This window comes from Amblyomma americanum, chromosome 10 (assembly GCF_052857255.1).
Source record: "Amblyomma americanum isolate KBUSLIRL-KWMA chromosome 10, ASM5285725v1, whole genome shotgun sequence".
In the NCBI taxonomy this organism is placed as follows: Eukaryota; Metazoa; Arthropoda; class Arachnida; order Ixodida; family Ixodidae; genus Amblyomma; species Amblyomma americanum.
Window position 1 is genome coordinate 46,838,014 of NC_135506.1, and position 23,119 is coordinate 46,861,132.

A 23,119-nucleotide genomic window follows, 5' to 3' on the forward strand; every position below is an offset into this window, starting at 1 on the left:
CACAGAAACAATTAGTGGCCTAGGATACCCAGAATCAGACCGTCGTCTAATCTGTGATGCCAAGCATTCTTGCATCATGTTCTCACATGAGTTTTTGAGCGCATTTGTCAGGCAGTACTTGATAATGCCTCTCTTTACCAGTTTCGAATGCGCCGATACCGCTGGCAGTAGGCCTTTTTTTGCACGAGGTTCATAACCCCAACTGATGCGGTTAGTGTGAAAGTTAAGTCTAAGATCTAACAACTTGATAGAGTTCTTGTCAGGAAGCTCATGCGTCAGAATTAATGGGTTTAACTGTTTTTTAAAGGAGTCGAGCACGTTTGCAGCGTCAGTATAAAAATCTGCCTTAGAGTTGTCAATGATGATCAAAAAATCACCCACAAATCTAAAATTTTTACAACTTTGGAGCTACTTAAGCTTTTCCCTAGGATCCTATTATGCTTTGCAAGGAAGAGGTCGCTGAGAACAGGCGCAATACATGAACCAATACAAATTCCACACTTTTGCAGGTAAACACCTTTGTCCCAGGTAGCCATTGTTGAGCGCAGGCATACATCCAGCAATTCTAAAAACCCACTCACACTCACTCCAGAACTGTTCAGAAAGGAAACAGCTCCAAGCGCGTCAATAGCCTGTTCAACACACAACAGCAATTCATCCTGTGGCAAAGAGTAAAACAGATCTGTGATGTCGATTGAAAAAGCCAATACATTTTGTTTTCATTTGGCACAGATAGTCGACAACCTGTTCAGAATTTTTTACAAGGTAGGTGTCATCAATTTCGAGTAGCGCCAAGTTCTTTTGCAGGAATCTAGCTACATATTTCTGCCATGCCTCTTTTTCAGAGATTATTACACGAAGTGGGCACTGTTCTTTGTGCATTTTAGCAGAAAAGAACATGTCTAAGGAAGGTTTATGGCTGTCCTGAATTTGCTTGACAAGGCTCTCTAAACCTAACCGTTAGCATAACTTCTTTGCTTCTGCCTTAGCTTTCTTTAAACATTTTTCGTCCTTATTAACGAAATTGCATTCTATAGCTTCTTAGGCTTCCTTCCAAAACAGGTCATGAGGTAAGATGGCGAAACCCCCCTCCTTATCAGCTGTCAGGGCACAGAGGCGATTGTCGCAAAGAAAATCTGACACTCGTTTTAACGGCACGGTCTGCTTTGGTCGCACTGAATGTTCGAGAACGTCTACGCCTTGGGATACGCAGCTGCTCTTCTCACTTTCCGGCGCCAGGCTTGTAACTCGTCGGACCATTCCCAGCAACTCCGGGGCGTTTTTTCCAGGTTCAGCCGCACACTTTGGCCCAAGCTGGAGAGTACGTAGTACGTCCTCAGGAATATGAGCGCGGCCTTCAATGTGGACGGGGTTGTAGGCGCTCACTTTCTCTCTCGGATCACCTAAGCCAACACTGTCGTCACTGCAAGTCGAGTCTCAGAAACTGGACCGTCTAAATTCGTGCATGCCAATTTTTAAGAAGAGCCAAATCATAACCGGCCACAATGATAAAATTGTTCGAGAGATTATTGAGGCTCGTAGTATTTCGCGTGCAGGTAACAAGTGTGTGAGCGTGGCATCAGTGGCACTGTCAGCGAAAGAGCTGTCCTATCTAGATCGATGGCAACCAGCGAAAGGCTGACTTATCAATCTTTTTTTGTTTTTCGTTTCTCGTTGCGGCTCATGTATTTATACGTAGCGACAGCAAGAAATAAACAGTTGACAGTTAGCGCTCGTGTCGTTCTGTGTCTCTCCTTTGTGTCCTGTTTTGTTACGCGCTGCTCTATTTTCTTCATTCTCTATGGTCAAGCCTAATGTGTTGTTGGCCACAGTACCTAATAGATGTGTGCCACTGATTGCGGTCGTATAAGATGGCAATGGTACGTGGGTAGACGGTTGTTTGAACGCGATGTTAGCGCAATCGCACGCCTGGACGCTGTTCCTTTTCAGGAGAGAAGTATCAAACGAACAATTTAAAAAAAAATTACGGTAGAAAGCGTTTCAAACATGTTTAACATCCGAAGAAGTTTTTTTTTCTGGCGTAGAGTATTAGAGGCGTACTATATGGCGGATAATCTCTCGCAGACATTGCGCTCTATTTTTTAAAACCCTATAAGCCCCCACCATATTCAGGCTAACGACGCACTTAAGAGCAGCCGTCGATCTCTCTAGCCACATTTCATTTTATTGTAATGGGTCTTGAATTTTGGCCTTATTCCGTTCGCATGCAATGCTATACTTTTTGTCCTTGTCTAGAACAGTGCTGTTAGGTATGTTAACTGTAACTACTGCTATTTCTTCTTATGAGCCATTTTTTGTTTCAAGAGACGAGCTATCATTCATTGTTAAACTTTAGGAATGAGCCTTTGTAGGCTTTGCGTGCATTGAATAAGCCAAGAAGAATAACATTAAAAGTTTATTTCACCACGGCGGAAAGTCTTTAGTCCTTCTGCCTATTACTATAGAACGAAATTTGGCACCGATTACGCAGGCAGAGCCCTACCTTAAACACCAACAGAAGCGTGAGGTCTCTGTGCAAGGAGATTTCAAAGATTTAGAGCTTCCTTCTAAGAAAATAAAGAAAAAACATTGTAAGGAAGCATAATTATCTTAATGGACAAACCTCATCCTATCACTGTGCCAATGGCGATATTCACTGAACGCCATCTGGGGCTGTTGACCACAGGCGTAGTGCACTCGTAGGATAGTCGCGAGTTGTAGGGGGCTGCAACGCGCTACTCAACCCGACAAAAAAAATCAGCTTCTCCTTGTTCAGCAGGGCGAAGTAGGTGTAGCAATAGATTTCACGGCCTACAGTGGAGACTTTTTCTAGGATCACACGACCCCAAGTCATCAGTTATTGCGCATGACCGTTCCCTGATCACCCACCTTTATAAGGCTGTCATTGTCCAGCTGGCTAAGGCAGGACTTATTTAGGGAACGCTACGGCGACTGCGGTAACGCTGATTATTACACATAAATTTCTACACTCAAGTGTCGCTGTGAAGAACCAAGAAAGAAGTTGAGGGAGGGAAGCTTTCTGGCAGGCCTCACACTGAGGTTCACGTGAAATGTCGTTACAACATGCTAAGTTTTAATCTTCTACTTCCCTCGGCAGAAAAGGCCTGGGCACCATGCATTCCGCTCACGTACTTATCTTGGGCTTTTGCAAAGTGTTCGCATTTTGAATGCTCTCCATTGTTTCAATCGCAGACACATCCTATGCTTTCTTGCGGATACGCACCACCGGCAACAAATACCTCTTTCCCATCAGCCTGCCCGGAGGCAACCTGATCGTATCCCCTGTGAACTCCCAGACCTTCCTCAGGAGTGCCAGCCACATACGATCAACGCTGCCGCTGCACGGTTTCGGCATCCTCGATGAACTGGCCATTTTGTCGACGATTACTAAGACAGGCGTGTCATTCTGGTGGGTGCACCTCCGCCGACTCTACGAGGTGAGTTTTTGATTGTCACAACAGTAAAGCAATAGCTTTTCAGCAAGGTATCTCTGGCGCACACGATGTCGCCGTCGTTTGCCTTTACCTGAAACTCTCGGTTTCAGCATCTGGCCAATAACAGTGCACCCGATTCATGCCCACTTTCTACAATTGCCTTTAAATTGCCGGTCAGAGGTCAGACCAGTGCCATAATGGTTTGGGTGACAGGAAATGGACGTTCTAGAAAGTATCGCAATCGTCCCAAGTCTATAGCTCGGCAGGCGGCCACGTGCATTCTCAGGAATATTCATTTCCTGACACACTTATTCTTATACCCAAACTGTGCGCGAAAACCTGAGCCGTATAACCACATTTGCCAGGAAAGGTTAGGTTAGGATAGGTTTGTGGGGATTAACGTCCCAAAGCGACTCAGGCTATGAGAGACGCCGTAGTAGAGGGCTCCGGAAATTTCGACCACCTGGGGTTTTTTAACATGCACAGACATCGCACAGCACACGTGCCTCTATAATTTCGCCTCCTTGGAAATTCGAACCCCGCCGCCGGGATCGAACCCGCGTCTTTCGGGTCAGCAGTCGAGCACCATAACTAGTCAGCCACTCCGGAAGACTCCAGGAAAGGGACGTTCTTGAAAATCTGGTCGCCATACTCCCTAGTTCACACAGCCACCTACCCAGCTGAACATAGAAGTAGTCTCTCATGCGGACTTCAATGCCGCTATTGCGCTGCCGCTTTTTTGTCCCACTTCACAGCGAAGTCTCGAAATTGGTTATGCGGAATATCTGAATATTATTCGGGTTAAAAAGCTGCGTAGGACAAGTTGTCCATGGCCGACGCAATATGAGAGGATGGTAAGACTTGGCGAGCAAGAGGTTTGGCCTAGCAGGAGACGTCCGCTGGCTCATGATAGTATAGGAGCTATAGTTTTTTTGGGCTTTGAATGCATTCTCATCGGTGCCAGAAGCCGAAAACACTTGCATGGTCAAATCGCGTTAAATTCTTTTTTTGCTTCGCTCGGCTTCCTTTTGATGAGGACTCGCATTTTATCTGCAGGCGTGTGGCGACGACAGCACGTTGTGCGCTGGGATGACGTGTTTTGAAGTCGAGCGCTGTGGTGTAATGATACCGCGCTTACATTGGTCTGAAAGTAATTTGCCGTACGATTTTATTAAAAACAATATATATATATGTGTTTGATCTCACTGTGTCATTCATTGCGTCTGGTCGGTAAGGCGAAAGTATTACAGGTCCTATGGCTACCTCACGGACAACCGAGGCATAATTCTCTCAATACAAATTGAAGTTTGGAGCGTTATTGCTTTAGTCTCTTATGTGCCATAAAACTCAACATGACAGAACACACTAGGTGCAGTGCACGGACAAACGTCCTGTGGCCACTTAGTCTTTACAAGGGCTTAAAGTGCTGGTACATCGGACAGGAAAAGTAGATATCAGATCAAAATTTTTTATTTTTTATTTTTTGCTATAAAACTGCATTTGTGAAACATCCGTGCCGTTGGTGACGGGAAAGTTTAAAACGTCTAGCAAAAATAAATATTATTTTCTCTAAGCAAGCCGTAACAATACTGCGTAGGATTCGCTCCGCATTATAGCTTTGCAGACGAAATCGCGATCCCTTAGCGCGGTTTCAGGACGACTGTGCTGTGTGCAACGATTCACATGTAAGAGCACCTCCTCACTTTTTTCTTCGTTGGGGGCCATGCCGCTGAATCGTAAGGCCATCGGCACATCCCACACACGCGTTCCTTAGCCGTGGCTGCTTCCGCTACGTGGTCCCGTACGCTCTGCGCTAATAATAAATTGCTTTTTTGGGAAAGGAAATGGCGCAGTATCTGTCTCAAATCTTGGCGAACACTTAAACCACGCCGTAAGGGAATTGATAGAGTAAAGACTGAGACAAGAAAGGATGAGATAGATGCTGTAGTGGAGGGCTCCGGAATGCTTTCGACCACCTGGGGATCTTTAACGTGCACTGACATCGCACAGCTCACGGGCGCCTTTACGTTTCACCTCCATCGAAACGCAGCAATCGCGGCCTTTCTGGCCATGTGTTATACCTACAGAGATGCGCGAACCCATTCGGGTCAAACCTGTCCACGGTGATGCCCCCAGCTGCCCGCGTCTCTCTAATGGTGCGGAATCTATCCCAGTCTCAATCTGTCCCTGCGACAGACAAACGGCTCATGCACATGTGGGAGGCGCACGCGTCCCTATTGGGCAGATGGAAGTCGGCCAAGCATAATAGGAGGTTGAGACTCCGCATTTCCGGGTTGGAAAGAAAGTTTGAAGATCACGCCAATGAGCTCAACAGGCTGCAGTGGTGTCAGATATGTGGCGGATTAAACGGGCAACTAGGAAACAGGAAATCGTGGCTTCAGCTGCGGCACCTCCTAGACACGACTCAGACCAAGTCCGCGGCACGGACGGGCCCGAGCCAGATAGTACATCAGTACAATGGCACGGACGAAGAACTACTGAACGACTTGAAGGATAAGTACGACACAGGGTAGGAAAGCAGCCTCGGTGTATACTGAGGCGCAGAATGAGCCACTAGACACGGACATCACTGCCATGAAACTACAGGCTGCGATGGGGATACTTCGAACGTCCTCAGCCGCGGTGCGGGACGGAGTAACTGACAAAATCCTCAGAAATCTGGATGACGACTCGGTTCAGGCGCTAACAGACTACCCGAACAAGTGCTGGAAAGGAGGGAGCCTCCCGCCGGCATAGAAACATGCTAAGGTCACACTCATACCGAAACACGGCAAGAAGCTGAACATCGAGAATCTTCGACCTATCTCTCTTACGTCGTACTTGGGTAACATCATGCAGCACGTGTTTCTGACACGTTTGCAGAACTACGTAGAGATCCATCCGCCTCATGCCGCACAGGATGACCGGATTTATGCCACACCTGTCCACGCAGGACGTAATGCTGCAACTCTCCAGGGAAACCGTAGACTCGGGGAGCGGCCACGGTACGCGGGCCATCCTAGGGTCGGATTTAAAGAAAGCGTTTGATAACGTCTCGCACGAAGTGACACTCGCCAACCTCTCAAAACTAAACGTATACGGCGACACACTTACGCGTACATGAGAGATTTTTTCTAACAGTACACCGCAGCTAACTATAGGGGAACTCAAATCGGAAAACATACCACTGGGAAATAAGGGTACCCCGCGGGGGTCAGTATTGTCACCCTTTTTATTCAACACTGCGCTGATCACGCTCCCTGGAAAACTTGACGGCATGGAGGGTATTAGACATACCCTATACGCTGATGACGTCTCGAATTGGGTGAATCGCGGATCGGACGGACAAATCGAGATGGTCCTACAAGACGCGTCGGACGTCGTAGACGCCCACTCCTGTTGGGCAGGGCTGTGATGCTTCCCACAAAAGTCGGCACTGCTGGTCATCCTTAATAACGGATGGGCCTGCAAAACTGAGCTAAATAGGATGCAACTGAAATCGAGGCAACGAAATTCCGGAAGTAGACATGTTACGCGTGCTTGAAATGCTTATACAATCCGACAGATGCAACAAAGTAAAGCTGGACAGGTTGACGACCTCGGTCCAGCAAACTATATGGCTCATTAAGCGCGTGGCGAATCGGCGGCAGGGCATGAGAGAGAGCGACACATGTCGCCTCGTTCAGGCTTTCGTCCTCAGTCGACTCGTGTAGGCCACCCCTAATTCTGGAGGTCAAGAGAGCAGAGAGAGGAAAAGCTGCTGAACTGCCTGATAAGGCAGGCGTACAAGGCGGCTCTCGGCCTCCCCAGAAACACGCCCACCGCGAGGCTTCTGTCTCTTGGGATCCACAACACCCTTGAGGAGTTCATTGAGGCGCAACTGACAACGCAAGAGCAGCGGCTCAGGCAGACAGACACGGGGCTCTACATTTTGCGAAGCTTAGGCATACAGGGCGATGATCCTTCAGGCCAAGTGATTATACCTACAGAGATGCGCGAACGCATTTGGGTAAAACCTATCCCTACGAACATACAAGCGGATCGTCACGAAAACCGGAGGAGGGCCAGGGTGAAGACGTTAAGCAAACAATATTGAGCGGATGATAGTGCCGTGTATGTTGATGTGACACATTATCACTTCAAAGGCAAAGACGCTTTCGCTGTGAGCGCGGTGAGCATCTCCCGCAGGGTATCGGCTACAGTGGTCACGGACCGAGTGGAAGAGGCCGAAGGGGCTGCAAATGCACTAGGCGACCGTTCAGGAAGGCACCAGAACAACTCTCAGAGATTCTAAAACGGCCCTTTGCAACTTCGCGAGGGGACGTATCTCCGCCACTGCATACAAAAGTATTCGCACGACGCCAAAAGATAGGAAGGAAGTGGATCTGGTGTGGGTCCCGGCCCACGCCGGTGTTCCGGGGAACGAGGCCTCTCGCCAGTATGCTCGAGGTTTTGTAAGCCGAGCCGATGCGGGGGCCTCGGATCCGGATGTCCCCAGGGGCGAAACGCTAATTACATATCAGGCCATAGCCAATTATTACAAAGAGCTTAGGGCCAGCCTGCCTCCTCCGCACGTTTCGCTCAGCCGCAAGCAGTCTACCACGTGGAGGCGGCTGCAAACGTGGTCGCAGCGGAACCCGTGCACGTATTCCAACATCTTTCCTAATTTAGTGAATCCGTATTGTCAGCTGTGCGGCGAGCCTGCCACCTTAGACCACATAACCTGGGACTGCACGGAGAATCCGCCTGTGGCAGATCTAGTCACATCTCCCAGGCTTGAAAAAATGGGAAGCTGTTCTCGCCAGCGCGGTCCCGGACGCTCAGTCGACTGAGGACGAAAGCCTGAACGAGGCGACATGTGTCGCGCTCTCTCATGCCCTATCGCCGAGTCGCCACGCGCTTAATGAGCCGTGTATAGTTTGCTGGCAGGAGGTCGCCGACAGACTTAAACTGCCGGCCACCTGGAGAGGCTGAGGTGACCCAAAAATATCGCTATCTTCCTGGCAATCAAGTTTTCTCTCTCTCTCTCGCTCTCTCCCCCGCCTCAGGCTGCAGCCCGCGTCCAGTGGACAGCATGACCTGCATGTGCTGCGGTATTAACATCGACCTGCATTTCAACGCTGCCAGTGGCGTTTCCGACTGCGCTCTTCATTACACTGTAGTTCGCGAATTGTGCATTACGTTGCCGTAGCCATAGGGTTAATTTCCTTTAAGTGCATTGTGGTTTATAACGAACCTCCGCCAAAACAAGGCCACCTATATTTTTACGCATCCGTAAACGCGACAAACCAGTTCTCTGGTCCCTATATTTCTTTTTCCTAATAAGGCGTGAGGAGGAGCAACCCAAACATCTGTTTTTGCTCTGTGAAAAATTTGTTGTTCTTTTTCCTGGCTTGCTGCCATCCTGGCATATTCGACGCACACACTCAATGAGTTCTGCTGGCTTATGGCTAGGTTCCTCGGAAAGCCGCAGTGATTTATATCAATGACACTAGAAAGAGCCTGGACATAGAACCAGTGACGATTATCTCACGCGCTGCCTCACACTGAGAAAATCACTCACTAGTTCCAAAGGTCTTCCACGCGAGTGTGGCTGTCTGTCACTAAAAGGCGGTAGAAGCCCAGCAGTGCCAGTGGCAACTAAAGAGAACGCATATTTTCACGCTATCCTTTATTAAGTCTGTGGTACAAGAGCGTTATTTCAGTCGGCAGACATTTATTCTTAAATGACTTTGTTTAGGAGCGAAGCCGCCAGTAGGGCACAATCGATCAATTCGGCAACCTTGCATTCAGAATTTAACACATTTATCTTGCTCTGTACCTTTCTGGATACATCAGCCCTTGTCATATTCGATTGCGCAGAAAAACAATGACGATATTAAGTGAAGGTTCGCGCCATCTAACAAAGCATAGAACAATTATACACGAGTAGAATACCTCGCACACTGTCCTAAAAGTAACAGCGTCTGAAACGGCAGAATACGCACTCGCTGCAAGGACATCCTGTCCAAAGGAAAAGTTATACCACCAGGAAAATTAAGCTGTAAGTAATGAGCCACGTAGGTCTGAATACCTCAGCATGATAAATTAGCCATCAATTCTGGGTCTTACTTCGCCAGCTGGCGTAGTTGTTCACAAGCTCGGTATTGCTTCTAACGGCTGCAGTAGTCTTTCCACGCATGTGGAATGTGGGCAAGGCCTAAATTTGGACAAGGCATGCGGACAAGGCCAAAATTTTGATAGAATTTGCCATAATCTTCATCTACAAGCAAGTTGATTTATTGGACCTCATTTAGACACGTACATTTTCGAGGATTCCTATCTCACTTGCTTACGACACCCACTAATTACTTGCAGAGGATCTGGCCGCCTTGCCTCTTTATCGCTATTGCTACAAGCGTTCTTCTCGCTGCGGACTGTGACGCACTTTTCCACTTTTACCATCACCAACAGCGGTTCGTCTTCGCCATGACCAGCGCTGGAGTTCACAGAAAGGATGTCGTCAACTTCTTTGCGTTCAAGCCATTCAGACTTACTACGCGATGGGATGTCTACGAGGAAGTCCTCGCTTTCCTGAAAAGGTAAAAGCAATTGCATTTTTTTACTGTTGCAATTTCTTTGCCGGTTCCTTATATTCTTATTGCCAATAGTAGGGCCATCCTAATTTTCCAGAGCGTGTACACTTAACAGAGGACGAATGTTGATCAAAACAAGAATATCTTTCAAAGCCTGATGGAAACATCGGGTGCTTTGATCGACAAGCCAAGGCGATGAGTACAATTTGAATTGGCCCTTCCCTATGGTTATTATATCAAACGCTGCAGACATGTTGGATATTTTTCATTGCTGCTTGAACGGTTAACAATGACCCCTAGCCTTTTTGTGGCAGATATGTACGGATGTTCGAGAATTCAGAGCACGGCGACTGCGGGCCAGCAAGTTCGTCGTTGCTCGAAGGCCATGCATGAATGATTGTCTGCCTATCTCCTGTATTCTGCGAGCTTCTGCAGCCTACTGTATAGTGGTCCCCTATGCAGGAGTTTCCTTAGTGAAGTCGCATGAAGTCTGCATTTGTTTAGTATGTTCAGTCAATACGCATCTGACCCTACCTGCACCTTACAGCGTGACCAGATTATGGTGTTCCAATACCATAGGCCTGAGTGCCTAAAAATGAGATTCCCGCATGTGTGGCTTGGATCGCATGAGTATCGTCGCAATGTTCTCTATTCTTTTGTTTTAGGGTAATGTGTAAACGGGCGCACATTTTTACAAAGCTCTCGAGCTCCACCGCTGATAAATATTAGAGATATCCAGGAATGATAGCTCAGAACTGAGTGAAAATTTGCAGACTTCACCGACACAACCTTGGACCACGCGATTTTTTTCCCGCTACTTATTCTGTTGTTCTCTGCGTATTCCGGGCTCTTCGGACTTTTCGTTAGAGAGCGGTTGAAGAGTGAAATAATGAGCGAATCTGGGGGAGCGCTTTTTTTTCCAGCTTTTTGGTGCCTTGCAGAACTCCCGTCCATTTGGTTATCATCGTGACGGTGACGAGTGAAGACAATCCACTGGTGCAGCCGTCTTCAGCTTGGAGCACCAGCTGCCTACCCCACTCAAACGAGACTTCAATGGTAAGTACTCACACCAGGCCCGCCCGGCATGGTAGCATTTATGTCCTATGATGTTACTGATTCGTGACGGTTGATACAATGCATGATGGAAGCCAACAGTCACGGAATCCCAGGAGCGTAGAGGATGTTTATTTTGTCTTAAATTTCCTCTGTTAATCATTGGGTAATCAATACTGTAATTATTCTATCGCTGAAGGTAATTGATAAGAAAGAAGAAGAATAAAATTGCTGGGGTTCAGCTCTGTTAAACTCTGGTCGAAAGCTACAAGCTACATCTCCCTGGCTACGTTTGTGGTCGAGTGACTGGCGGTTTCTATAGATAGCCATACTGACGCACACACAGTAGTAGACATTTTTTTATTTGTTAAACGTCTTGCATTCTTGGAAACGACAATAATGGAGCTCACACAAGACAGGACAGTATATACTTAATATAGCTTCGGTGATAATTACAACTGTATTATTCCTCACTGTCTGCGGACTTATGAAACCAAATCCGGTTCCAAACTACGCGCAATAATAATAATAATGTCAACAATAATGATAATAATAATTGGTTTTCAGGGGAAAGGATATGGCGTAGTGTCTGTCTCACATATCATTGGGCACCTGAACCGCGCCGTAAGGGAAGAGGTAAAGGAGGGAGTAAAAGAAGAAAGCAAGAAAGAGGTGCCGTAGTGGAAGGCTCCCCGCGCACAAACACTGCACAGAATTTCCCCAAGCCAAATTGAAAAAGAATTTGGTTTTTTCGGAACTTTTTTTTAATTGGTTTTTTGGGGAAAGGAAATGGCGCAGTATCTGTCTCATGTATCGTTGGACACCTGAACCGCGCCGTTAGGGAAGGGTTAAGGGAGGGAGTGAAAGAAGAAAGGAAGAAGGAGGTGCCGTAGTGGAGGGCTCCGGAATAATTTCGACCACCTGGGGATCTTTAACGTGCACTGACATCGCACAGCACACGGGCGCCTTAGCGTTTTTCCTCCATAAAAACGCAGCCGCCGCGGTCGGGTTCGAATCCGGGAACTCCGGATCAGTAGTCGAGCGCTCTAACCATTGAGCCACCGCGGCGGGTCTTTCGGAAAAGGAAGTGGCGCTATGTGAGACAGGCGTAATTTCTTTTTCCTTAAAACCAACTTTCATTTCACTTTCCTTCCCTTATGGCGCGCATCGGGTGTCCACCTAGATATTTGAAACAGGCTTCATTTCGTCTCTTGAAAACCAACTTGATTTCACTTTTCTTCCCTTACGGGCACGGTTTGGGTGTCCCCCGAGAGTGGGGACAGCGATAGATGAAAGTAACAAGAGAAGTTTACCCGCAGGGACGCCATAACTTACAAACTGCTCGGTAACCTGACCGGTACAGCGGCCCGCGGCCTCCTAGAGCACTTCAACGAAGCCTGGGAGTGCTCGCGGTTGCCGAAGAAATGGAAGGACGCCGAGGTATGCTTCATTCCAAAGCCTGTCAAGGCCCTTACGATAGACAACATGCGGCCCATCTCCCTCACGTCCTGCGTGGGGAAGGTGCTGGAGCGCATGGTCCTTCGCCGGCTGCAGCAGCACCTTGAAGAACCGCATGAGATGCCAGAGACGATGTACGGCTTCAGGCAACATCTCAGCACCCAAGACGTGATGATCCAACTCCACAAACTGGTCGTCAAGCCCGCAACGAGGCACGCGCCGCGCGGGATACTCGCCCTCGATCTGAAGGCAGTGTTTGAGAACGTGTCCCACGCATGCGTGTTGCAGAGTCTGAAGAAGACCAGGTATGGCTGAAAGACATTCGGCTACATAAAAGATTTTCTGTCAAACCGAACGGCGGCCATCAGGATAGGGAAGAAGAAGTCGGACCCTGTCGAGCTTGGCTATAGGGGCACCCTTCAGGGACCGGTCTTGTCGCCCCTGTTCATCAATCTGGCCCTCCTGCCCCTGCCCAATCTACGCGAGCAAATCGAAGGCGTGGACCATATTACGGCGTGGACTGCCCGAGCCATGTCCGATGCCTGGACGGAGGAAGCCGTGCAGCGGGCGGCAACGACCGTACACGAGTACGCTAAGTCGTGCGGACTGAGCTGCGCTCCCCAGAAATCAGAGCTGCTCATTAGCGGATTATTATTCTCGGCCTACTACTTCAGAGCGACCGGAAGGCACACGCCGCCGTCACAAAGATCAACATTACAACCGAAGAGATACTTACTATAACTCGGAGGGTATCTAGCAGAAACCGAGGCCTTAAAGAGGACGATGCCATGAGCCTGGTACGCGCGTTCGTCGTGTCGAGGACAGGGGCCAGGAGCTGCTGAGAACATATGGATCCCGTAACTATAGGAACCACCCCGTCTGGTGCCTGCGTGCACCACCGATTTATTTCGGGCCCAATAGATCTGTTTCATCATCATCCCCCGAGATATGTGAGACAGGCATCATTTCCTTGGTTGACCTCTAGCTACATTCAGGGTCAAACGTACGTCCCCGGTGACGGCTTTAAAAGCTGCCGTAGTGAAGCTTTTCGCTTCAAAAACCGCAGGTCACCGGAGTGATCCGAACCCACGATCTCCAAATTTCGCGACCTGTGCTCTGCCAACTGAGCTACGCCGACCGCTGTCCAGTATTCTGCTTTCGGGGGTATTTACGTGTAGTGAAACTGAACCTCGAGAGTGTTCACTAGCGCACCGGTGAGGGCGGCCACCATTCGACCACGTTCCTACGTGCACCCTCGGTCATACAAGGCGAAATACGAGCGCCGCTATGGACGAGGGTGCCGCTGGTGAACACTCTCAGGGTTCAGTTACACTACACGTGAATACCCCCGAAAGCATAATATCGGACAGCCGTCGCCGTAGCTCTGTTGGTAGAGCACCGGACCGATATTCGGAGGTCTGGGCTCGGATCCCTCCGGCGGCATGTAGCTATTTTTCTTCTGCTTTCTTATCAGTTAACTTTAAGCGAAAAGATAATTACTGTATTGAGCTCCCAATAGTTCACACCAGAAATTTATAATATATAAACATTCCTGTGCTTCTTGTTTTCAGCGACTGTTGGCTTCTATCATTTATGTCATCATTAGCACCTCGATTCCATTCCCTTGTCCGTTTGGTTTGCACAATGAGCATTTAAATATTTTTCTCTTTTTGCTAATTGATAACTGAAAATTTGATAGATTTACTGATTGATTATTAGGTATGAGGAGAATATGATAGGCGGGCCCTCTCAGAATATGCAGCCTGAAGAGTAATTGAACAGGCCTTGATATAGCCACTCTAACAACAAATTGTGGAGTTCGCGGTACAACTCTCTCCACTTTCGTGCCCCCAAGGAAGAGCGTTACGTCTACAAGTGCATTTAATGGGCTGTTTACTTAGAATTTGAGCAGTGACGCTCTAAGCGGGAAGTCTTACTTGTCCATGATTCGCGCGTTAGTTTTCTATTGAGAATGTCGTTACCGTCCCGCGGATGGCAGTGCTGATCCTCCCTGCTTTCTCTCTGCTGCAGAAGGAGGCGGTGCGCCTATTAAGCCGTGTACCTCAACCGACTTTCAACTTCACCCTCACTCTTAGCCTGCGCATGGATCTCTTCGAAGGCGTAGGCGTACCTCTCGTTGGAAATAATCTCAGCTACATCCCGTGTCATGCCCACCGCAGTTTCCGCTACGCAGAAGTGAGTACTGAACTAAGGGCGTTAATGATGTATGTGCCTGTGTGGACAACTGAAAGACGAACACAGCATTGGAGCTTTATATGAAGGCCGTCCTCGGTAATACGAACCAACAAAATAGAAACGATTGGGCATGGTTATCATTTTTAGCGAAATTAGTGTTCTTAGGGGCAATGTAAATACCTGCCAGCAGTTTTTCGTTCCGCTTACTTTAATAATTAGCTTGCCTTAACCAACTTTTTAAATATCGCTACAAATGCTGTAGTGTAAATTGCAAAATAGTCGAACGTCCTGACAACGGCCCAGCCCAGGTGCTTCCAGCAAGCTAGCCATAGTGCAGCTTTCTGGTGGGGGAGTGGGGAGAAGGAAGCTGAGGTCGGGGGATCAAAAATGAAAGCCTGCGATAAAAATAATCTAGAGGGGACATTTCAGCTTCGCCCTAATAGTATGACGCAATATATTCAACGGATTTAATTTTCATACATGCGAACTCTTTGAGCAGTTCACCGACGCGCCTTTGCACTGCGGCTGCATGTGCTGCCATCGGTTTTTCTTGTGCGACCCATCCTTGCAAAAACTTCTTTACACAGTCCATAGACTCCCTATAGACTTCTGTCTACGAAGTCTGTTGACTCTGCACAGACGAACCCAAGAGAACAGTCTATAGGCAATGCAAATCCTATAAAGAGTCTGTAGACTACAGATTTATGGCCGTACACTTTTAGTAGACTTCTTTCTATACACTTTTTATAGACTATAGGTAGACAAAAATAAATATCTATAGAAAGGTAATACAGTTTATAAGAAGTCTACAAACTGTCTATAGAACATTTTTATAAGGGCAGGATGCTCTTCCCGAACAACCTCTAGCGATTAATCATTAATTTATCTGCCACCTGCCAAGGTGGCTATTTCTTCACAATCCGGAAGGCAGGTTGCCGATGCCGACACCGAGCAATTATTTTCTGACATGGGGGTACTAACGCTCTCGCTTTAAATAAAAAATACCACGCAATAGTGTTGGCTATGCGTTGAAATGCGCCCCGATTAGAGCGCTCTAAGCCTTCAATGGATACAGCGCCATCTACTTCGCGCCTATTGCGCTTCCTGGGTAATTTTAATTGGACGCTGTAGGCGCTGCAGCAGGTCGCCTGTGCACCGAACATCTCGCGTGCCTCGTGCGCCTCTTGCGTTTTTGTGCGAAAAAAAAAACACCAGATTTCTATGCGCTGCAGGGCTTCACAGAACGGCTTCGCTAAAAACTCTTATATGCCATCGAGTTGTCCATGGCGGCGCGCTCGTCATTGGCTCTAACCACCTGGCTGTATCAAATAAAAATTTAATTAGTAAACGTTATATAATTAACTAGCTAATAAACGTCGTTCTCAAATTTTGTGGGTGCTCATGGGCTTGCAGTTTGGCCCTGAATAGATCTGCTTCACCCGCCTCAAGTTTAGGAATTTTTAAAGTGTTTTCAGAAGCCGTCGGAATGATATCATTGTTCTTTTCCGAATTGAATGTTGTTTCCTTTTTTTAATGGACAGCCACACTTACGATACCGAAAATTGCGACTAAAGCTGATCAGCTCAACGTCGCGAGTCATAACTGTCAATTGCACACCGGCAAAAATACGGCTGATCAAAGACCGATTGTGCCGTCACTGCTATTGTGACGTGGCGGGGGTGGCAGCGCAGGCGCATGCGTGGGCGACAGAAAAAAAGATAGGCGTTAATATCCAATTGTTCATTAGGTGAATGTGCGCCTGCAAACGGAGGGAACTCGGCACTAGTGATAGCAGCCAGTGTCATCTCCGGTTCACGAACAAGTGTCACCGCAAATCTCTGCCACGCTCAGTTGATGAGTGTCCAAGAACTTTCAGGACAAATAATGGAAAGCACTGGTAATAGTTCATATAATCGCAGAAACTTTTGCCTGCCATTACAACCTTTCAAGAGCAATCTTGTAGCGTCTCCGGCGGCAAGCCAAGTAACAAGGTCAATTTTGACGGCAGTGTAGGAAGAAAAGAACAACAAATAAAACATTTACTTCAGTGCAGTATTCCTTTAGTTCTCCCTTTTCATTTTGCTACTTTCGTGAGACATAGCCTTAGTGTAAGGAGGGAACCAGAGAAGGTATTAACGCCGCCAATCTTGCGTTGTTTTCATACTCCGCCCGCAGCTTGGCGGTGCACTTCTCAAGGAACAGAGGCGCACCATTAGATCTGACTCGACAGCGCTGCATTCAAATCTTGCTACGACGGTCGCTTAACGAGATGAGACACGTTTCTCGGAGCCGAGAATTTTCTATCGAATCCTTTAGTGTCACCGGGGGCGCGAAAAAGCTGTTCGTCATAGCATCAGTATCTTCGCTTCTATTGACTCACCGGTCAACTTCTCAAAGCTGTGAGCTGTAAATCGAGACCACTCATCGACTTGAAAAACTTGACAGTGTAAATGTTCTTCCGAGTTACTGTCCCACTCTCAAAAACCACAGTGCTTGTTTTTTCTAAACGAAAGTATTTTATTATGGCGATCATGATTACTTCTGATGGGGGGGGGGGGGGGAGAGAATCAGCATGTGAAGACCGCAACGTGGGGCATAGTAATTGCGTGTACAGAGCATGGGCTAAAGACCCTTTATTCAAAATGTTTCGCATCGGTGAAGGGCGAGCACTGGGATGGTAAAACTCTTACCCACAGGTAAACCATTGGGTACTCGCTGAAACTCGTGTCGGACCCTGCACTGTTTGGTTGCTTGGCGAGTGTTCACGCCACTAGACCATAGCGGCCGACCACAAAATATTTCTGGGAATGTATATTGTGTAAGATGAGCTATGTTATCTGAGAATAGATCTTATTGTTGTTCACTTCACTGGAATTCACATGCTGATAAACAACTTGAAAACGTCTCCGTTATCCTAGAGGGCACAGTTTTATCCTGAAATATACAGCCCAACATGTTTGCTTCCGAGAGTAAGAGTGGAGCTTTATAGCCTCCCTGGATAAGGTGCCTGCATGCCTGCGAGCTTCCTAGTTCTTTAAGTCGCCAACTCCCAAGAGGTTGAGCCTGGAGCCTCTCTTGACATCACTGGAATAAGCTCGGTGCATTGTACGTACATTTTCGAGAAACAATGTACTTGTCTTTCTCACTAAAGACGACGGCAAAAAAATAAGCACAAAAGTGAACTCGCAGTGCGCACCGTACATATTTGTGCTGCACCGCACATGTACTTTGAGCCCCTTCTACGGTTCGCGTTCTTTGTTCCCAGGATGCACACAGGCTGTTGTCAACTCTCTTCACGTCACAACCTTTGCTTTTCAGGCGTGGTGGCATTACTGTCTAGTCCCCAGGGCTGTTTTACGGCTCCGCTATATTTATCAGAAGCGATCCGTATGGCTGGTCAAAGGTCTAGAGCGATCCCCAAAGGCGGAGTAAATTTGACATCAAGGAGCAAATAACTAATTGCATCCACCCAAGCACAGCTATACGGCTACAAAGGAAAGCTATAGAGCTTCTACAAAAACTTCTTAATTAAGGAAAAAGAAATTTTTTCCTGGTCCAAGGTTCGAATCCGAATCTGGGGAGCCGTATCGCTGCGCTTAGGCGGATGCCAATGAGTAATCTGCTCCATTGCTACAAGCAAACTATATGTGTCCCGAAGGCTTTTAGTCCTGGCTGCACATTCAGGAACACTCTAACTCACCCAGGCCAGTTACATCGACAGGAGCGTGGCATTTGCAAAAAAAAAATATTTATTTTTGCTCTAAAAATAGTTATAATATTCACTGCTCCGTGGGTCTTCAGAGCACCCTGCCACTTTTTCTTCTAATTGTGGCAGAGTTACATAGCGCGCCCATTGCTCTCTCTTTCGTTTCTCTCTCCCTCTGAAGCAATGCCATGCGCAAGTCTACGGCCACGACCCGAATGGTTCGACAATCCAGTACGTTGCAGGCGGTGGCTGCGCCTTCGCTAAGGGCGGCGTTGGCGCCAACGATGTTGTGTCCTTCGAGACGCCAACGACAGTCGCATACAAGGTGGGTGCTGGCCTTGTGTATAGTCCTCTTTCTCTCAGGCGCAAAGCGAGAACTCTTGTCTTGCGGATGCGCAGAATAAGGAGGTGCAATATTGCGCCTCAAAATTACGGGCCACCGATCGATTCCGATAAACGCGATTTTGCCTGAGTCCAGAAGTGTACACAGGTCTAGTTCAGAGTGTTCAAACTAATCCTTTTAACACGCACAGATAACGCTAACCAGGCAGTAATACTAGTGATGGTGGAAGTTAAAAGGTAACTGGATCGTGTTAACAACTGCAGTTAAGCACCTGTTGCAGCTGGTGGCGTGTTCACCGTTTACCGAGTGTTTCAGCGAACACTCAAAAAGTTTCAACAACAAGCTTTTCGGGGTTAAAATTTTGCTTTTTCGGCATAGCCGGACACCAAAAACTTGTGAACCGTCTTATCACAGACATGCAAATATCACAGACATGCGCAGACTGTGAAGTTACCCAACCAATGCCTCAAAGTCCGCCCCACTGCGGGCCCTTTTTCTTTGTTGAACATTAATGCCAGAAGCATATGGAATAAATGCGATGACTTAGAAGGTCTTCTTATCACACACGACGCTGACATCACAATCATAACCGAGACTTGGTTGAACGAAGCTATTCCTGATTCAGAAGTAATACCCAACACTCATGAGATAGTACGGCACGACCGTAGCAGACGGGGAGGGGGCGTAGCCATAGCTATAAAAAAGGGACTAGATTACACAGTTATTCCTCATAATACAGGCATCGAAATGGTTTGGATATTGCTTTGGTTTAACAATTTGAACATTTTTATTGGTTCTGTGTATAGACCCCCGGATGCAGACGTCTCGGTTCTAGAACGACTGCACGAATTTTTGTTAGAACATGGTAAAACATATGCTTATGTAATGATGTGTGGTGACTTTAATTTACCAAAAATCAACTGGGAACTTCTGCGTACTGTAGCTTCATGTCAACATTCTGATCTTTTGCTTGATATCGCCTTTGCAATTAATTTAAAGCAGGTCGTGCAGGGGCCGACACGTACTGCATCAGGTTCAAGCTCCCTTCTAGACCTTGTGTTTGTTACCGATACTATTGAAAAACTTGGCTTCTCCGTTGAAATCATACCAGGCATTTCTGATCACAAAGCTGTACTCTTCAAAAGTAACATGATGCGACCGCCTGTCCCTGAGTTAAGAAAACCATTTCTTGACTTCAACAATGCCCTAGACGAAAGTATCTTAGATTTATTGGAACAAGACTACGATGAATTCGTTGAGAAACACGCGGCTGGTCTCATGAAAGTTAATGACCTATGGGTGCACTTCAAGTTTATTGTGCACAAATGTATCACAAGATACGTGCCGACTAAACTTAGAAAAATGAATCGCAGTAGTCCCTGGATTACTCGCGAACTGCTCCAGCTCAAGCGACGTATCGAGCGTCTAGGATCCAAGCGATTTAAAACAGGGCACATTTCCCTACAGTCACTACGCACAGAGTTGCGCATGAAAATTAAACAGTCTAAGTACACTTTTTTAACGTTAAAATGCATAACTTTCTCACCACAGACCCACACAAATTTTGGATACACTTAACAAAGAAGAAGGATACAGTTAGTAAAATTCGTTTGAATAACCGAGAAAGTAAGGATCCTTACGACATTGCATCAGCTTTCAATAATTACTTTTCTTCAGTGTTTTCTACTGACAGTAGGCAGGAGCCTGAATTTCAATCCACGTGCCTTATCTTACCAGACCTGCAAATATCTGTCGAAGGAGTTTTTTCAGCTCTACTCAGTTTAGACAAAAAGAAGTCTCCTGGGCCCGATGGCATTCCAAATGCGTTTCTCTCCCGCTACGCAGAATGGTGCGCGAAATATCTTGTCATCATTTACAATGAAAGTATTCTAAATTCAGAAGTTCCGGCTGACTGGAAGACTGCAAAGGTCATCCCTATCCACAAATCGGGTGACAAACTTTGTCTAAACAACTACAGGCCAGTTTCACTCCTTTGTACCTCGGGTAAGGTTATGGAGCATTTCATTTTCAAGCACTTGATTTCTTTTCTAGAAAGTAGTAACTTCTTTTCTAGTAACCAGCATGGGTTTCGGCGTGGCCTGTCCACCGTAACACAACTAATTCACACAACCAATGAACTTTTGGCATGCATTGATAAGGGTGGGCAAGTAGATGCAATATTTCTCGACTTCGCGAAGGCCTTTGATCGCGTTTCGCACCGTAATCTAATAATAAAGCTCAAACATCTATTACAAAATCAGCGTCTTGTTCAATGGCTAGATTCCTACCTCTCTGAACGGCACCAGTACGTTCAGATCTAAGGTTCCAATTCTGTGCCAGCTCCAGTTCTCTCAGGAGTACCCCAGGGCTCTGTTCTCGGTCCACTATTGTTCCTTATTTACTTAAACGACTTAAACTTCGACTCCCCTGTACGGTGCCGTTTTTTCGCTGACGACTGCGTTGTATATCTGCCTATTCAAAATGCGGAGGATCAACATGTGCTGAATGACTACCTTTCAGAGGTCTCAAGGTGGTGCCTAGTCTGGCAAATGTCACTAAACACGTCTAAGTGCTCAAAAATGACATTTACGCGTAAAAAGTGCGCTCTTAATTACACATACACAATAAACGGTGCAGCTGTCTCCCCCGTAAACGAATACAAATACTTGGGGGTTGTATTCAATAGCAACTTGAGTTGGAGTTCGCACATCGGGCATATAGTCTCAAAGGCGTCCAACAGGCTTTGGCTGTTAAGAAATCGTCTAAAGCACTGCACATCTAAAACTAAATTAGCAGCTTACACTGCACTCGTACGGCCATTACTGGAATACGCAGATGTGGTTTGGAATCCGCACACCCAAGTAGATGTACAGCGCATTGAAAGCGTTCAAAGGAAGGCGCTTAGATTTATCTACAACGCATATGGAAGGCACGTTTCGGTTACTAATCTATTGAGGGAATCTGAACTGCAGACACTTCAATCTCGTCGCAAGTTGCACCGACTAAAAATGTTGCATGGGATTGTTAATAACTTAACAAACATTCATTTTGAGACCTACATGGCATACAACACTTCACGACCAACGCGCAATAAACACAATTTGACAATCATGGTGCCACGGTGCCGAACGAAAGCGTATCAGTTTTCTTTTTTTCCAAGAACGATATTGGAATGGAACGGGCTTCCGTGTGACGTGGTCCGTTTGACAGACCAGAAGTCTTTTTTATCTGCTGTCATATCGTCATTTTAAGCGCAGTGTATTCGTTCATGCTCTTTTGTTTGCTTTCTTTTGTATTTTAGGTAACCGAGTGCATTTAACTTTGCTCTTTGTCTTTCTATAAAACCCTGTGTGTTAGCTTTTGCTTCTTTATCCGCATTTTTACTTGCTTTGTTTTGTCGCGATGTACGATGAATCCTTGTACCGCTCCTGCCTTGGCCACCAAATGGAGGCTGGCAGTATTGAATAAATAAAATAAAAAATAAGTAGTATTGTAATTAACTAATGTGTACTAATGACCATTATAACTAGTATAGTTAGGCGCCTAGTTGAAATTAGAGATTTGTAGCTGGTCGCCAGTAATAGCCATATCAGCTTCTAGACATTCAAATCTCGATTACACATGGCGCTGTGGCTCGAAAAAAATTTGGATTTTTCGAGTATTTACATGCACTCTAGTGGTTTCTTTGCCTGTATGCTTTCTAAAGCGCGTGTATATTCGTACAATTCAGCCAGACATTGTCGAGCCACAGCGTCACGAGTAATCGCGTTTTGGAAATTATAAAAACTTATATTCCTATTACTAACTTCTGGTTACAAATTTTTAAATGCAACCAGTTGCCTGTATGTGAAACCCAAAAAGTGACTGATGAAATTATTTAGCCACCTTACTACATAAAATTCATCGGCTTTCCTGTGTTCGTGAACACTGATAACACTATGCCGCAAAACCCCTATTTTAACACCAAAAGCCTACTTTTGAAAATTTTTGAAACTGTTCATTGAAACACCGGGAATGTTCAATGAATTAATCACTTATTAATTGTTAATTAACCTTTTTTGCACAGATGAGGAGAGCCTACCACGCCCTTGGCTACGCCAAGACCGTCACGCACATCGTGGGATGGTCGCTGTTCAACTTTTCCGGCGGACTAGCTCCTCCAGATTGCAATAGCGGCCGCGACCGTATCAACTCTATCCTCAAAGTCCTCAGCGATAACTGACTCCCTCGGGACTCACCCGAACTCTCTGTGGAAATAGCTAGATTTGTTGCTTTACGCCGACTGGTCCTTCGACGTGACCTCCGTTTTTCAGATAGCACACGGACGTCGACC

General features: G+C 46.7%; 1 protein-coding gene across 1 annotated transcript; it reads left to right on the forward strand.

Annotated features, from left to right (window-relative positions):
* The first annotated feature begins 1,179 nt into the window (after positions 1 to 1,179).
* Positions 1,180 to 23,008, forward strand: LOC144108258 (uncharacterized). Its single transcript, XM_077641532.1, has 7 exons — positions 1,180 to 1,321; positions 3,214 to 3,458; positions 9,909 to 10,036; positions 10,972 to 11,086; positions 14,573 to 14,737; positions 18,625 to 18,768; positions 22,853 to 23,008. Exons 1-7 carry the CDS (start codon positions 1,180 to 1,182, stop codon positions 23,006 to 23,008), a joined length of 1,095 nt encoding a protein of 364 aa, XP_077497658.1.
* The last annotated feature ends 111 nt before the right edge of the window (positions 23,009 to 23,119 follow it).

Bases quoted from the DNA above. Each gene is read 5' to 3' on its own strand.
- LOC144108258 (XM_077641532.1), top strand. From the start codon at position 1,180: ATGTTCGAGAACGTCTACGCCTTGGGATACGCAGCTGCTCTTCTCACT. The intron at 3,459-9,908 runs GTGAGTTTTTGA...CATCACCAACAG, and splicing joins ACCTCCGCCGACTCTACGAG to CGGTTCGTCTTCGCCATGAC. The intron at 18,769-22,852 runs GTGGGTGCTGGC...TTTTTTGCACAG, and splicing joins CAACGACAGTCGCATACAAG to ATGAGGAGAGCCTACCACGC.